Raw genomic sequence first — 18,791 nt, 5'->3', positions numbered from 1 at the left:
TTAACACGAGAATGTAGTTGCGGAACTATGATTTCGTTATCACAGGAAACATAAGGATTATTCCAATTGACTTGATGAAAAAAACATTGGCTAGCAGACCGAACTTGGTTACAGTGCACATCTTTAGTATGTCGCTTGAATTGTCGATTCCAATATTTCTACTGATCATTTTGCTATCTGTGGCCAAAGGAGATATCTATCAAAAGTGTAAGTAGTATTTTGTGTATTAATAATTCTCGAATTCGAAAAAGAGAAACTTAAAGGCAGAACGATAAAAATGTATCTATCTATAATGGGGAAATTTTTGCTCCACGTAAAGAACGGTCACAAAATATCCTTGTATTTGATTTTGTGTTAATATAATTTTTATAGTGATTGGATTTTCAATATCGGATTGCCAAAGAAATGATAAACATATCCATTATTATTTTACCTCAGGTATTTTTATTTAAAGATTGTTTTCCTAGTTGATATAAAATAAACTCATAATAGATATTTTTATCGCCCCTTTTAATAAAATCACGGATCTTTACTTCGCGGAAATAGCTAAATATTCATAATTAACATACTGATAACTTTTAGGTAGACAGGTTGGAATTCCAGCTATGGAAAATATTCTTCTTCTTCTCACCAAGGATTAGGCATTTGCCTGTTTTGGACTTAATAGTCTTACAGTCTTGCAATTAATCTTGCTTCCCTCCCCTTCTGTCTATATCTTTATCCACTCCTTATGGTAGTCGATATCTTTTTTATGCTGTATAAATGCTCTTTCCATTTCTCCTCTGTATTCCTTAATTTTTTTCATTTAAACTATGAATATCTAATATATATAATCCTGTTCTTTGCTGTTATCCTCATGTTTATGACATGATGTAATTCTGTAGATCCTTTAATTTCTTTTTAATCTCATTTATTTCTATTGCTTGTATTTTATATTAATTTTCTTCTTAATTGTCCATATTTATGAACCATATAATAAAGTAGTAGTGATTTTTTTCATTTAAACTATGAATATCTAATATATATAATCCTGTTCTTTGCTGTTATCCTCATGTTTATGACATGATGTAATTCTGTAGATCCTTTAATTTCTTTTTAATCTCATTTATTTCTATTGCTTGTATTTTATATTAATTTTCTTCTTAATTGTCCATATTTATGAACCATATAATAAAGTAGTAGTGATCATCAGTTTATAAAATTTAAGTTGGATTTTTATCTTGTTTTTATGTTTAACTTACTTTTAGATATTCCAAATTTTCTATAATTTTTATCTAATATGATCATTGCCTTTAAATTAGAGCACTTAAAGAACAGACTCTGATCCAAAAACACAATTTAAGATTATTATTATTTTTTTTTGAAAATGATCGGAAGAATTTAAGGTCATATTTATTATCTTGTAATATAATCTGATCACAGTATATACATACACAGCTCACGGAAAAAACATGATGTTAAAAAAGAGAATCATGATGTTATTATATATTAACAGGATTGAAGAATTTAAAATACTTTAAGTTAATAACTTTGAAGGAAAACATAGATCTAATCCAAAGAGTTGAAAAATTAAAATAAGAGTTAAAAGTAACATCTTAATATGTTATAATAAGCGGGGGAAAAACATATATATCATTACAAATTCACATCTAAGTTCGTAATCCAGGTCAAGCTCCAGGGGCCGCTTGTAAAAAGTCATTCCAGTCATTCTGATAAGCACGGAAGGTGCATTCTTTTACAATATGTTGCATCGTCTGTCGTGGGCACCATAGTCACATTCTGGAGATGCTTGTCTGTTCCATTTATGGAGAGTATCTACACATAGGCCATGGTTTCTCCGAATCCTATTTATTACTGTCCAGGTTTTGCGAGGTAGATCTGATCCTGTAATGATGTGATCACCTTTAAAGATGTTATGCAAATATTCTTTCATATTTTCCTTCCATGTTTCCTCCCACTTTGATAAAGGATTAAAATTATTTTATCATCATCATCATCAAATTCCTGCCATGTACCCTCAAGGGGTGTACAGGATATGATAGTACTACATGAAAAAAATTACATCATTATTAATTTCCTATCTACAATTTTCCTCCAAATCAGTCTATTACTTGTCAACACTCCAACATTATCAGATCTTATATTTCTATCGTCTAAAGCACTTTGTACCGTATCAATCCACCTATATCTTGGTCTTCCTCTGGGTCGTTTTGCTGCCAACCTGGCAGAGAACACTTGTTTTGCTAATCTTTCTTCGCCCATTCTGTTTAAGTGACCATACCACCTGAGATTAGCTCTGCTAACGCATTCCTGGATGCTGACAATGTCAAGTTCTTTCCTAATATCCTCGTTTTTAATATGATACTGCCATTGATGTCATCTGTTCACGCCTATTATCTTTCTCAGGACTCTCATATCTGTGGTCTCTAGTCTTTGGTCAAGTGTTTTACTTCTGACCCAGCTCTCAGATCCATAAGTTAAAACTGGTTTGAACACTGTCTTGTATACAGCTAATTTAGTGTTCCGACTAATTTCTCTCTTATTCCATATGAATTTATTCAATTGACTTCCCACCATACCAGCTTTGCTGATTCTGTTGTCTATTTCTATATTTAATTTACCATCTTCAGTAAAAATCGTGCCTAAGTAGCTGAAATGTTTTACTTGTTCTACAGGTTCTCCATTCACAACACAGCTGACATTTTCAATGATTCTGCCTATTTTCATTGTCTTTGTCTTTTTATTGCTGACCTTCATACCATATCTATTACAACAGCTATTCAATTTAGTCAGAGAATCTTGCAGACTTGTAGCGGATTTATTTAGAAGTATAACATCATCCGCATAAAGCAAAGAGCTGACATTAACATCTCCAATTTTGATATCATGTTTAATACCACTTTCCTCCATAATGTGATCCATATAGATAATGAATAACAGAGGGGATAATGTACATCCTTGTCTCACACCAGATTTAACATTAAACCATCTTCCTGTATTTCCTTCAATTCTAACTGCTGACTTACAACTCAAATAAAGACTAAGTATTGCTTGATATAATGCCCCATTGACACCAATGGGGCATTATATTATATAACTGCAGCGTATTGAATAGCTTCTCTCTTGGCACCTTGTCATATGCCTTTTCCAGATCGACAAAACTTAAATACAGATCTTTGTTATATTCCCATGCTTTCTCGACTATTTGTCGTAAAGTGAAGATCTGATCTTGACAGCCTCTATTTGGCCTGAATCCAGCTTGTTCTTCACCAAGCTTTTCTTCCACAATTCTTCTCAACCGTTTCTCAAGTATACTTACATAGATCTTGCCAGGAACACTCAGTAGCGAAATACCTCTGTAATTCTCACATTCAGTTTTATTTCCCTTTTTATACATGGGAACTATGAGAGCTCTACTCCAATCATCGGGAATTCGTCCCTCTGTCCAGGCTTTCTGAACTATGCAGTGCAGATTAAATTAAGATAAAATTATTTTATCTTAATTTAATCTTAAAATCGTAGTGATGGATGGCGAGAATTCAATCTATTGACGTTAAGAGTTGACCGATCCTGATGAATAGGTAGGTTCCGATTACCAGCATTTTTGTTGAAATTCACAGACTAAAGAATTCAATCTACGAAGTTCTGTAGGAATAATACCTGCTAAAAGAGGTAACTAATATGTTGGAGTCGATCTAATAGAGCCTGTAATTAATCTTAAGGTTTATTCAATTGAGAATCGACAGTCCTTGTGTGAGGACTATTTAGCCACACAGGAGCACAATATTCAGCACTTGAGAATACCAAAGCAATGGCTGTTATCCGAAGAGTAGAGGCTCTTGAACCCCAGGTAGTGCCAAAGAGTCTCTGTAAGATATTATTATTAATATCCTACATAGTAGTAATAATATCCTACAGTATATAAAATAATATCAACAACATGTTGATGTTAAGGTTGCGAATATATATATATATATTTATATATATTCGTAGACTAATTGGCAATTAGTCTACGAATATGGAAATAGACAACATAAGAAGCAAAGCTGGTAAGTTGGCACTTATCTGAATAAATCCACCTGGAATACGAGAGAGAGAGAGAGAGAGAGAGAGAGTAGTCAAACACTCAAGTAGCTTTATACAAGACAATATTCAAACCAATTTTATCTTATGGATCTGAAAGCTGGTTTAGAAATAGTTGATCGAAAACTGGATATCATAGATATGAAAGGTACATTTTTCCATATTTAAGTAACTATAACATTTGAGATTTGTTTACTGTCTTACTTATGAAACGAAAAATCATTTTGAGGGGAAAAAATTAATTCTGCCAGCTCTGTACGAGACTAATTCACCTTCAACTGAAACTCCATTTATAAAGGTTGCTCCTATCCTGATGGGATTCGAACATAGGCCTTTCCAAACGAAGAGCTAAGGTTGCAACTATGCTAAGGAGGTGCCATTTTTAGATGCTTCTGGCTTTGACATTTCTGACATTATTTTATTTTATTTTTGATGCTGTGAAAGCAGAAAATGTCATATATGATGTGCCATAACAGAGGTTCTGACTATGTCGAGTAGAGACAAGTATCTAGTCTAGAAATACTGTACACGAATTGTCGTAGTTGGAAGCGATGAGATTTGGCAAGAAATAATACAACATTTGAGTTTTACTAATATCGAAGTTAGGTTATGCTTTTTTCAACTTGAGATTAATCTGGATCTGCATTGAAAGATCTGGCAGTTTATTTTTGATTATTTGATTAGTGCATGGTTGTTAAATTACAGACGTAGCGTGCTATCTTCATTAAAACTGTGGACAGGATTTCTACAGAACAGACTGTGAGATCGTTAATGAGTTTGTGCGCTGAGGGAATTGCTGTTACAATATTGTTTTCGAAAAGAAGATGACAGATTGCAATCAGCTAAAACTAAATCATCTAAATTTTAATTAATATAGAACTTTTTTTATTTATGTCTGATAAATACATTGTATCTAAAAATACAGTATTATTCATTATAATTGTCCAGTTAAAAATTTTAAAAAAATTGATTATACTGCCACTTTATCAAATAATTGTAGTATAATTATTTAAAACCTTAACCAATATTAATTTCAAAATAGATTCGTTTACTAATATTCTTAAGTTTGAGGTCAGGAATAGATGCTGTCTTAGATTAAGAATAGATTCATTATTTTTCAGTTCTGAAATTTTAAGATTAAATAAAAATGTAAACAAGAAACACAAATAACTCTTAGTTGTACAAAGCAAGGAACATTAAAATTAAAGCTTTGAGGAGCTCTAAACTTTAACTGTAATCAAAACTGTCCGAAGAAAAAAATAATAATTTTTTTTCTGATACTTCCAGTGTCCCAATTTCGATCGAAATAATAGTTATGAACACGTTACAAAATTTCATGAGAATCGAACCAACGAGGCGACAGTTTTCGATATACTGTACATAGATATAAAAAAAGTGTTTGGTCTTAAAGTAAATCTTGCTGAAGTTCGGTTATAGCAGAAAACTTTTGCAAAAGCCTTTTTTATTTACTAAAATAAAGAGTGAAAAATGTTGGATATTAAATCCAACATTATTTCAAAGCCAGAAACTATAAAAGTTCCGTGCGAAATTTGACCAGAGAGCTAACGGGTATACACTCGCCGCCATACTACGCGTTGCTGTAACAGAACCTAATAGGAGACATGAACATGAAATAATGTTGGATTTAATACCCACTTAATTTATATAATTTTGCATCACCAAAGCGAAGCCTTTTCAGCTCTTTATTTTAAATACTTAAAATAAAGAGCTGAAACGTCTCATATTAGGTGCGGCTAGGGCAACTCGTAGTGTGGCGGAGAGTGTATTCCCGTTAGCTCTTTGGCTTTTTTTTTTTTAATCGATAAGATAATATTGTTGTATGTTTCCGGTTTATTATGAAATAGATATGCAAAACAACAACTCAACCTTTTATGGCTAATGAAAAGTTTTTTTTATATATATAATACAGTTAAAGAAAACAGCATTTTGGGTTTTAACTCCCCCCCCCCCAATGGAAATCCTAAACTCCTGTTGTCAAAGTTGTCATGTTGACATAGATGTGTGTGATTGTCTTTAGGTAGTAGATGAATTTGATTCTCCGATGTGAGATCACCGTGCTGCTTATTGGAAGTTTAAAATGGCTTGAAAAGGTTACATGTTTGGTCTTTAAAGCAGAATTTCCGGACTAGGTAAAAAAATGAATAAAAAAATACAAGTGATTGTAAAAATTAATAAAATAGAAATAATCCTTAGCCCACCCATAGTGCTAATGTACTATAGGTTGACAACCTTCTGTAGGTTAGAGTCACTTAAAAAATTTGCATAACCAAACACTTGAAAGTGAAGCTGGATTGGCCATATAGTCAGGCCTTACTATAGTTTGGATTCCCCCAGAGAGAAAGAGAGAGAGAGAGATCAGGAGACATAAGGTGAAGGTGAAATAAGGCATAGGAATAGTAGGAAACGACTGAGGACGGCAGTGAATGGGAATAATGGAGAAAAATTGGGAGGAAGCCTTTGCACAGCAATGAGATATAATAGGCTAATAACAACTGGCCTCACAACGTAGTTGCTTAGGCCATAATTCAAAGCAATCCACCTCCAAACTTTCCTGAATTTTTTGCCGTTTCAACACTCTGATCAATCCACATAAAAAGTATTTTAGGTGCCGATCGTAAACTGCTTTAAAGTACCTAATATGATTTGTTTTTTGAATCCATACAAAAATTTGTCAAGTCATTTAAATTTATTTTTCAATCATGCAATTTGCAGATAACTCTGTTTTATTGCAACATCTCTGTTCTGTGATTGAATGGAATTTAGGTTCCACACAAGATGGTTTCTGTATGACACTAGTTTCAGTCAGATAATGTTTTGAGAAATTTGTAAAAAGTGATTTGAATCAATAATTCCGTTACAAGAAGTTGGATGGGATGGATTTTTTTTTTTTTTGATGTGAATTCCACCCACCTCTATCATGTGAAGGTATTCTCCCTACACAGGTTGCCTTCTAACCCAAGGCCTGTTAGCTGAAATGGGAGATACGCTATTCACTCGGCCACTCATTATTAAAATTTTTATTCAGCTGGTTCATTTAGACCATTTTAATACTAGACTTATAGAAAAGAAAATATGTCTACAGTCGATATTCCGAGAATGGTTCGAGGTTAACGTGTTGTGATAATAAATGATATTCATATGCAAGAATGAACTTGTAAAACACACCTGATTAGCTAAGGGAATAGCATACCAGTTCTCCAACCAATTTGCTGCCGGATTACCTAATCCTTAACCCATCCATACGATTGGCTTACTAATTCTGTGTGGAACGGGAGTTGCGAGCTTTCCACTTCATCTTCTAGCAGAGACTTCACTCCCAAAAACACTATGAGATACAGGAGTGACCATACCGCGTCCAATGTGACGAAAAAATAACAAAAATAAAAATAAAAGCACCCACAGTACTAGTGTACAATAGGTGTACAACCTTTAAGCAAGCACTTGTCAAATTTATAGTATGCTCCAGGAGTAACCTTAAACTATCTTAATTACATTAATATTTGAATGTATGATATTACGAGGAGCTCCAAGACAGAAGAGATAGATTAAAAATTATGAGTGTCTGCAATCTTTTTATGCTTATTTGTTTTCCTTTCTTGTTTATGTAAGCAGTGATTTGCTCGAAAATTACCTGAATTTTGGTGGTCTCATCGTTACCAGAAAAAATGATTTTGTGCATTTTTTGCGGTGGTCACCAAATACAGTATGATGGTGAAAATCCATTATGTTTACAGCAATTATTGAACCAGGAGGTAGAAACAGAGAATCTTGACTATTCTGACTCGCTTAATGCTGTATTTAGTATAATATTACAAGCTTTGTTAGTAATTAAATCAAGGTCAGTCATATTTCATTTGCAAAAATTCGATTTTTTTTTTTGTTCATAAGCATCACATCAAAATGTCACTTTAGGATTATCAGATATATTACATTACTGATTACATATTACATTAATGATAGGAGGTAATTTTTGATGGATGTATTATATGCTCAAGGATTGACGTAAAAGGCTAATAATATTAATGCTGATTGACCTAGTTAACTCAGCACATGATGTCTCTGCTCTGCGACCCGTGGGGGTCGCAGAGCAGAGACATCATGTGAGGGGGATATTTGAACCGCAGGTTCAAATATCCCCCCCACACACACACACGTGTCGTATATATATTTGTATAAGATTATTGTCATTTGTATAAGATGATTTGATTCGCCAGTGTTATTTTTAATATAAAAATTAAATAACTATTTCAAGTCATGATCTTGGCTATATTTTATCTTGCTGGCAAATGATAATAAGACTTATATAAGACATTAATTATTATTACTTTAATATGATTGCTAACGAGGTTTCACACTATTTTTGTGTAATAATCATGAATCCAATATTTCATTTGTTAACAGCCAATATGTGACATTAAATGCTGTTAAAAGTAGAAAATAACAAAAAGTCACACTCAGTTGGTTTTGTTCATATTCTCGATTAAGGTTATTGTCAGCTAAGTAAGGTTCGCCAGACGTGATTGATTAGAGAAGTGGTATGATAATAGGGTAATGACATGGTTAAGACTGAACTTTATACACGCTATTCAGCACAGCGTTGTGTAATATTTTCTACTTTCTCTTCCCTCTAGAAACATGAAGCAAGAAAAAATACTTATAAAAACTGGAGACGTTGAAATGTTTCAAAAATAAACATCTCTAATACAACAATGCATTTATATTGTATAGCAGCATGTGATATCAGAAACGGATATCAAGAAGCACAAACATATTATTAATGCTGTCACGAATAACCAAATTCCTATAGAAATGGTGCGAATTGTGGGTGCTTTTTATTACTTTTTCTTTGATTCTAAAGGTGAAATTTTTCGAATGAATGTTATGCGATTAGTTAGAGTCTCTATGTGCGTTAGACTTTTAGTAGCGCTACTTAGGTCATCTGAAATACAGTTCAAACTAGTAGTAAGATGAACTTCAGTCTTGGTTTTCATTTACTTCTGGGTATTGGCAGTGGCGCACCCAGGGAGGGGGTCGAGGGGTCCTGATCCCCTCCAAAAGAAAAAGGAAAGAAAACACTAGAAAAATTTTTAAACACCTTTTCCTAACTAAAATTCATTTTTTTATATATGTTGTGTCGTGTCTTCTATTTCTACTTATGAATTAGCGGTCACATAAGGTGGGAATACCCTATAGATCTCGGGAATCACTGCCGGTGTGAACGCAAGGCGAACGAAGCAGTGCTCGGGAGGACCGAGCGCTACTTCGTTTGACGGGTCGGACTAGAGGAGATCACGGTTATCATGTATTGGCGATCACTGCAGATGACAGTCATAGGTCGTATACAATGCGTAGTGTGTATTCTCAAATCGTCTACTCAACTCGGCCTCCCCCCCCCCAACCAAGATTAAATCATGAATGCTCGGCCCCCCTCCAAGATTAAATCCTGAGTGCGCCACTGGGTATTGGTTTGCAGGTAATGTTTAGTAGAATTTCAGATTGATTGGTTGGTTATACACAGTATCTTGTGCTGCACAACGGGGCAGAACAGAGATATCAAAACTCTCCATTTGACACAGATTTTGTACTTCATTTAGAACCAGAGACTAGGGACTTCTGCTTAACAAGTAGGCTACCTTTAGAAATGGAATCCAAACGTGGACTGCATATTTTTAGTGCTAAGTAGACAAGTAGAACACTTTTCCATCCTGGTTGGATAGTCTGCTCTCCAAGCAACAGGTTGTTGATTCGAATCCCGCTGTGGCATGAATGTTTATATGTTTCATGAATGTTTCATCTTTATGCGATACCACCACTTTGCTTAGTGGGAACTAAAAGGACTTGAAAATGTACCATTTTGGCTTTGGAAAGTAGGGTTTCTGAATTATCTAACTCTTATCCCAACCTATGGGATTCACATTAAAAAAGGAACGATCGCCACCAATGTCCGATGATGACTGCTGCCTTATTCACTGCGTATAAGTTCTGTAGTTCAGTAGATATCGACGATGCTCTTTAGTTGGAAAGACATGGGTTTGAATCCTGTTTAGGACATGAATACCTTTGTAAGTTTTTTTTTTTCATCTGAAGGCTGAATTAGCTGGAAAAAGGGTATTTTCCTCCGTACAAGAGGAAAATATCCTTTTACCTCCGGAAAATAGCAAACCTGCAAAAAACGAACCCATACAATTTACAAATAGAATACACTTGTCTCATAGATTTAATTTCTTGAATCGTAATTCCAAAAAGCTACACCCTACCTATTTTATTATATTTAGTGACTAAGAAGTTCTACAGAAGACAGTTCGCTTGTATCTGATAGGTTTGTGTTTCAAGATTGACTTGTTAGGAAGTGGACCGACTTGAAAAAAACACATTACACGACAAATTTGTTATTAAAACATTTAAGAGACGTCTAAATTATTATAATGAACTAGATAACATGATAAAAGAAATTCCTATTTTAATAGAAAGTTATATGACCTGTAGTTGCTATCGAAGACTCCTGCTCTGATGGCCAGTACGACATCCATCTCGGCCCCACTGGTCAGGAATCAGTTGCAGTTCTACAAGCGACTTCAAACAAGACTTATCTCCTAAATCGTGACTGCAACATATTCGTGTATACTCCCAAAGGATATGGTGTAGTGCTCAGCATTCGAGAAGTCGATATGAGGTGGGCATTGGACGGTGAGTGTATCGACTATGTGAAAGTGAGTAAACATTTATACTGTTTGGACATTTTAGAAACAATAAATAGGTTGTGATTGTAGTTGATCTATCACACGCTTATCTGAATGAAATTGGCTAACCTCGTTGATTCCACTACACTGAACAACTGCGGTTATACTGTATAATTAACCGCATTCCTTATGTAGTAAAGGTTAAGAACCTATTATTTAACTGAAACAGCAGCTTATGATAGAACTATAGAATTAAAATCAAATGATAAAATAACAAGAAAATGTGCTGAAATTTTAGAAGTCATTCCGAATTACTAATGTTTTTTACAACAACAGATAACTGAGGTATGTAACTGGAAAGAAAATGTCGAAAATATATTCCGTTTGTGGGAATGTGGTATAAATTATTTTAAAAACAAGCGAAATTCTTGCTTATTCCTACTTATTCTTGCTTATTGACATCAAAAGTCAACGAAGATCAGCTCCCAATTACTTCTGAAGTAAGCCCGAATTTATAAATGGGCAACTGAGCACTTAACCAGGCATGTGGTTTTAAACGGCGTACAAACACTGTTTTGATTTTTTTTTAGATGAATTGAGTACCTAAAAATTGAATATTTTACACATAAATTCAATTATTGATTCATACCCAAATGTCGTAATAAATAGAAAACAATTTTCATGATTTTATTTACAGCTTAAATCGATAGTAAAAATGTTTCGAAAAATCTCATGTTATGTTAGAAAACTGATATAGAAGCGAGTGTCCAAATTGTAAGCGAGGGCACTAGTTTCTTAGTGAGGGCACAATGTGTATGAGTATCGTGCTATCAGTGTTGTACGTGAGTCGTTAACAAAGTTGAATCTCAACGTGAGATGCACTCTTACATAGAAAAACAACTGGAAAGTACCTTTCTAAACTTAGAGGTTGCTTAAGGACTTACACATCTTAATCGCCAAGTTCCAATTTGCCTGCACAGCTAAGAGAGAAGTTTTTTAGTTCTAAATCGAGTGAAAAATGCAAAGAGATTACTTCTTTTCGCATTTTTAAATAAAGTGAAATAAGGATAGAGTAAAATCGCTGGTTATTATGTGCTCTGACATTACTTCGAAAATAAATTTCTCAGAACTGATTGATACCTTTACATGTACTAAATTGAAAAAATAAAAATAAAAATAATAATAAATATATATATATATATATATTTATTATTATTTTTATTTTTTTATATATATAAATATATATATATATATATATATATATATATATGGGGAGTTCCAACCAGCCATCTGCCCCGGACACTGACCTGTGTTAATCCGAGCATGTTACTAAGTGGGTTTATTGGTTTCTCCTCCTCTGTCCTAATAAATCAAATCCAAATTTCCTTAAAATTATGCCTCCCTCCCTCCAGTTTACCCAAATCAAAAACCCTGCTAAGAAATACTTATTATTGTTGTTGCTGAAATTGCCACTTCATGATAGAATTCCAGGTATTATCGCAAGAGACCACTCAATATATGATAATAAACATATGATCGTTTATGGTCATATAAAAGTTCACAATATTACACTAGAAAATAAGGTGTCTTAAGCGGACCTCTGCGGTAGGTCTCACAACTCAGCGGAGATCCTGAATAAGAAGAATGATACAAATATTAGAATAAATTTTATGGTTAGTTATCGAAGCTCTAAAAATGTGGCTCTGAAATATGTCCGGAAGATTTTTTAGTTATCGTGTATGAATCAAAAGTAAAATCAAAAAGATCAAAATTAAACTGGCATTAATTTAACGAGAAAGTAAATTTAAAGTAAAATACCTCACGTACTTCGAAATTTACCTTCTTGGCGTATCTAAGTCCCAGTAATTTCTGTTTCTTGAAATTTTTGTTGTACTGGCTGATGCAATTGGCGGGTTCTTATCTCTTGATATACTTTTCAGAAAAAATTATCTTATTATTATTATTATTATTATTATTATTATTATTATTATTATTATTATTATTACGTGACACCTGCAGGAGTCAAAGGGGGCTACCATCGCGGGAGGGCACTCTTCTCTACTCCGCTACACACATCTCACCGTCATCCCTACTACTTAATTCTTTCCCAAATACACCAACGACACTACCACCAACGTCTTAATATTATTTATTTATTTATCTATGCACATACTCGTGAAAATCTTCGTACTGTATTACATTTCTCTGAAAAGGTTTTTATAAGGATCATTGATTTTACGGTGTCAATATGCAATCGATTTTTCTCCTTGCTCTATAATAAATTCACTAAAGAGAAAACTCTTTCTAACGATTTTGGAACGAAGAAGTGCCAAAATAAATTCAACAATGGTTTTCATATTTTCAAACAGATTGATTTCATTACGAAAGTGGAATTTTGTCCATCGTCAGACTAACAGAAGTCTGACGATCGTTCCAAACTGTAATTTTTCCTTCATTATGATTTTCAGGTAGTAGAAATATGAAATAAATTATCTTGGTATGACACGCTATGAATTAAAGTTGTCAATGTCAACCTGGAAAATGAATTATAGTTGTCACACTCACTAGTGGTGATGTTCTTCCACTTTACAGTTTTATTCAGTTCTTCCTAGCCATGTAATTGAATTGGTCGGAAGGATGAGCCCATTCTTGTATGTAATTCTGTTGCTGTATGTAGAATTCATTAAAATAAAACTTAATTGTGAATGTCAGAAAACTATTATTAATCAAATTATGCAATAACTCTTTAACAGTGGCATGTAGATATTATTCATTTTGTTTCATTTTAATTTGTTTCAATAAAGATTTCCATCTCAGCTCTCTTCGAATGCTGATTCGTCTTGTCTTTCAGTTTTCGGAATTGTGGATGAAGATATTTAAAAATTGACTTTGTAAGAAATGATGTAATATAAGCGAAAGCAGAAAAAAAATGTTAATAGTTGGGTAGCTATTGGTGGAAGAAAAATATGATTTCTCTTCTTTAACAGTCTATTATTCTCTCTCTCTCTCTCTCTCTCTCTCCAAAGCAGGCAATAAAGATAACTAACATGTTTTGCAGTGTCCTAGCATAGTTTTAAGAAATTAACAAAGTTTTAATCCACAAAGTCACAAAACGATTTTAGTTATCCAGTCCTTACAGCTGTTAAACCAAACTGAAAGTAAAATAACACGCAAAAATATTTATTTTAAATATTTCAACTTTTAAACTTATAACTTAGTATATTACTGACAATATAATTAATGACAATAAAAATAGGCAAAGCAATGACCATTGCTTTGCCTTCCCTCAGAAAAAGTCTCTCTCCCAAGAGGAGGACATCCCACAATTTGAAAACCACTCCCTTACAGTATAAATACGAAAACATTAATAAATTTTCTCAAGAATACTTTGAAAGACTATTGGAACCCAATCTGCAGCACTTTGACTATGTGAGGCTGAATGTCTGGTTCCAGTGATATTTCTTTGTAGATTCCCAAATTTTTACAAACACGTTTGGAGCCACCAAAGTTTGTATTAGTGCTATCCTCTGAGAAGCTGATAACTTTTTCCAATAGTTTGAATTATCCAATGAATTAAAATTATCATTACTTTATTCACATAATTGATACACAGTCGAAACAAGATATTTAAACGACAATTTGACTGGTGATACAGAACAATTCACATTCTACCCAAGAATCTAAGATTTGTCTGTCAGGTAGCATCGTAAAATATGGACTGTTTCCAAGTAATGCTGTTTTTTGTAGGTCATATGTGGTCACTTCGTTGATGTTTAATTGTTGTAAATAATTGGATAGCTTCTTTGAAGTTGCACCAAGTGCACCGATACACCAGATACCGATAACTATTGGGATGACTTTGGTGTGTTTAAGCCACAGTCGGCCAACCTTGATTGCCAGATATCGATATTCAGTAATTTCTTTCCAGTTTTTTGTTGTTAATGCTATTATCACTGAGTACTACGATATCAATAATCAAAATCTGTCGATTTTCGATAATTGTGATGTCAGGTCTATTGTGTTCCAAATGCCGATCAGTTTGTATTCTAAAGTCCCAGAGAATTTTTGCTATTTCGTTTTCCAATACTGTCTCTATCTTATGTTGCCACCATATTTTTTGCATAGATGCTAATGAATTATTTTGGCCACTTGATCATGTCGGTATTTATAATCAGTTTGAGCTATCTTGCTGCAGGCACTGATTAGATATTCTACAGTCTCATCTTTCTGATCGCATAATCTGCAAATAAAATTATTATTAATATTATTACATCAACTCTCCTGGAGTCAAAGGCTCATCAAGATAGGGAGAGAAGTTTATTCCATTAAGAATTGCGTACATTATATAAGAAAATGTAAGATAATGTATATATCTTACATTACAATGTGAAAAAAAGTATACATATATTACAAAAGTCCACAGACATACGGAAAATATCTCCTGCCTGTAATATATCTATCATACTGAAGCTTAAACTCATTCACACTCTTAGCATTCACAACATACTTACTTAGGCAATGCATTACACTAACCCACTACTCTCCATGTAAAAAACAATACTCATCATCCTCTTATTCACCACTTCTTTGCGCAGTTTTCAGGGAGGACTCTAGTTCTTGCTCCTTCCTTATTTTCCACTATCTGAAAAATCTCTCTTGTATCATTCGGTAAATATTTCTTAAGAGCTTAAATGTCTCAATCATATCATTCATCCCTTCGCCTTTTATCAGCCAAACTCTGCAGATTACACGACTTCAGTCTATCCTCATAGCTAAAATTCCGCAGTCCTGAAATCATTTTTGTCAACCACTTTTGCAACCTATCCAAAGTTTTATCTTCGTCCCCTCTAAACCCCCCGTGAACCACATTTGAGCACAATAATCCAGATGTGGCCTTATCAGGGCCTTATACAACAGAATCACTGCCATTTAATCTCTGCTGATTAATGCTCATCTTAATTTTGCAGCAATCCTCTGAATTGTCTTAATCACCTTTGCAACATATCCCGTAAATTTCAATCCAGCATAACCCCAAGATCCCGTGCTTCTTCAACTTCCTCCAGCATACTACCACATGTAGAGTATGCAGTTCTTATCTGCAGTTCCTAAAATTCAAAACCTTACATTTAGCAACATTAAAGTGGTATCCCTATTCATCTGTCCACGTTTCCAACTTATCTAGATCATCCTGAAGTGCCACTACATCAGCACTACTCTCAATAACCTTCCCCAGATTCACATCATCTTCAAACAACTGAATATCGCCTTGAATTTCAGTGACAATATCATTGATATAAAGGTTGCAAAGTAGCGGTCCCAGCACAAAAGCCTTGTGGAACTCCACTAGTAACTTTCCATTATCCCCCTCCATACTGCCCCTCCATACACAACACTTTGATATCTATCAGACAACCAATTGCCAATCCATTCTGCTAATTTAATATCCAAATTCATAAAATACAGCTTAAATATCAGTTTATCATTTGAAAAATCGAAAAAAAGTACAGTATATGGATTTCCCTCATCAATCATTCTTGTTATTTTATCATAAAAGTTAACGAGATTACTGAAACAAGAACGCCCTTAACAAATCCCTGCTGACTTTCCCAGATAATATTATTTTCATCTGCCTAGTTTTGCATATGAGCTCTTTCCAATATTTCTAATACAATTTTCCAACAATCACAGAAGTAAACACAAACTGGTCTGTAATTTGATGTCTCCATTTTCCCACCACCCTTATGAAGTGGCACTATTTTACCCTCCTTCCACTCCCCAGGGATTTTTACAGCTGCAAGGCTTTCATTAAATAGCTAAGTCAAGGTAGTTGTTAGTTCTTTGGCGCACTCTCTTAAGACTCGTGGATCTTAAGAAATTTCATCCGGTCCCATAGCCTTGCCAACATCCAGAGTAATTATTATTGCAAATATATCCGCTTCGCTTACTTCTAATCCGTCAACCCTCTCCATCCTCTTTGGCATAATATTCACATACCAGAATGAAACACTAATAAAGTGATAATTAAACAGTTCTACAATATTATTTGCCTCTGCCATTAGACCATCTAGCCACATAACGAAAATATTTCTTAGGGTTGTTCCTTGAGTGTACTGCTAGTCTCCTCTCATATTCTAATTTTCCCTTCCTGACTATTCTATACTTTTTCCGTAACCCCTTTTTTTATCTGCAATTCTTTCTTAATCTCAGTAGTCATTCATTTTACGTCATTCAAAATTTTAAATTTTTTTTTTCACGCGTGGTATATACGTTGCTATTGCTGTTAACAAATAGTCTTTAACTAGCTTCCATACACCACTAACCTCTTTACCCTCTAATTCCTTCATCCAGGGCACTGCCCCAAGTTGATTTTTTAGACTTATTAAAATCGAATACCTTATAATTCCACATCATTTCCTTTCTCTTTAAGACATTCGCATGCCTGTGCACCCCCTTCCAGATCAATACCACATGGTCACTTTCACAAAGAGGAGGCAAATATGACATTTCACTCACCAGTAGCGCACCCAGGATTTAATCTTGGGGAGGGAACCCGAGTTGAGTAGACGATTTGAGAATACACACTACGCATCGCATACGGCCTATGACTGAGCATCTTCTTCTCTCTTCCATCATCTATGTGGATGATAATGATGATGAGGCCGAATGAACTCTTTCCACTTCTGTCTGTCCCTGGAGAGTCAGAACAAGTCTGTCCGGTTTGGTGTCGCTTGTTGTGATTTGGTTTTCAGGTTCTTTTTTATTTTGTTTATCCATCTAATTCTGGGCCGTCCTTTGGATCTTTTACCTTCCATCTTTGTATTCAGGGCTTAGTTGGTAACCTTTCTCTTCCCATTCTGGTCACATGGCCAAACCATCGCAGTCTTCTTTCTTGAATTTTGTCTATTATTGTTGTTTCTTCTTTTAGTCGTTTCCTTATGTCTACGTTTCTTAGTCTATCCAGCAGAGATACTCCAAGTAATCTTCTTAGCCAACCCATTTCAGTAGTTATATACTTTTTTCTCTTCAGTCTTTTTGAAATTCTAGCATTCACTTCCACAGAGGAGTATTGGGAGGACTATTGTCTCATAGATTCTTACTTTTGTTACTTGCTTGATGTCTGTTGACTTCCATAGTTTATTAAGTCGTCCAAAAGTTTGGGATGCTTGACTGATTCGTCTGTTTATATCTTTTGTAATTCACCATTGTACTCAATTACTCCTCCGAGGTAGGTGAAGTTTGTAATTTCATGTGTCTATAGCCAGGAGATCGTTAAGATAGGTCTGGCTGCCAGCAACCGCTCTAGCTCATTTAGCATTACCCAGGGTGCATCACGTGGAGGCGAACTAGGAATACACCCCGTAGGTGAAGTTTTCTACCTGCTCTGGATTCTTACTATCAATTTCAATTTTCAGATTGGTGTTTCTTTTTTCGTATTTACATAGTTTTTGTTTTGTCTATATTTATGTTTAATCCAAATTTTACACATTCTTCCTTTATTTTATGAGAAATTCGTTATAGATCTTCTTCGGTGCTTACAAGAAATGCAATGTCTTCTGCAAATTTTAAATTTATTATAGTTTTCCCATATATTTTCCCAGTGTGAGATTGAACAGGTCTGGAGACAGATTGCATCCCTGTCTTACTCTACTCTCTGTGTGGAACCAGTTAGTTGAAGTGTCCTCCACTCGTACTACACTTTCATATTTCTCTTATAGATTATTTATTATTTTTATTGTTTTGTTGGGAAGTGCAAATTATTTCATAGTTTTCCATAGTTCTCTTCTACGGATTGAATCAAATGCCTGACGAAAGTCTATGAAATTTATATAGCAACTTCGGTTGTACTCTGGTGTTTTCTATTAGCTGTCTTAAGGTGAATACTTAATCAATTGTGCTTCGTCTTGGTCTGAAACCTGCTTGTTCTTCTCCTAGTGCTAGTTCTATATATGGCTTTAATTTGTGTTTGGAGTACTTTCGTAAAAACCTTACTTGGAATACTGAGGAGAC

General features: G+C 34.2%; 1 protein-coding gene across 3 annotated transcripts in view; it reads left to right on the top strand.

Moving 5' to 3' along the window:
* The first annotated feature begins 9 nt into the window (after positions 1 to 9).
* The window catches only part of LOC150105535 (uncharacterized), a 144,685-nt gene continuing 125,903 nt past the window's right edge, over positions 10 to 18,791 (top strand). For all 3 annotated transcript variants that reach the window (XM_090394248.1, XM_090394250.1, XM_090394247.1), the window contains exons 1-2: positions 10 to 207; positions 10,591 to 10,814. In XM_090394248.1, the coding sequence (XP_090250374.1) occupies positions 75 to 207; positions 10,591 to 10,814 (357 nt within the window). In that variant the 5' untranslated portion in view covers positions 10 to 74. The remainder of the gene's footprint in view (positions 208 to 10,590; positions 10,815 to 18,791) is intronic.

The sequence above is a fragment of the Typopeltis vanoorti genome, chromosome 6 (genome assembly GCF_054136105.1).
Source record: "Typopeltis vanoorti isolate ZY-2024b chromosome 6, IOZ_Tvanoo_1.0, whole genome shotgun sequence".
NCBI classification, from domain to species: Eukaryota; Metazoa; Arthropoda; class Arachnida; order Uropygi; family Thelyphonidae; genus Typopeltis; species Typopeltis vanoorti.
The sequence above is the reverse complement of the archived record's forward strand: the minus strand, read 5'-3'. Positions and strand labels throughout refer to the sequence as shown.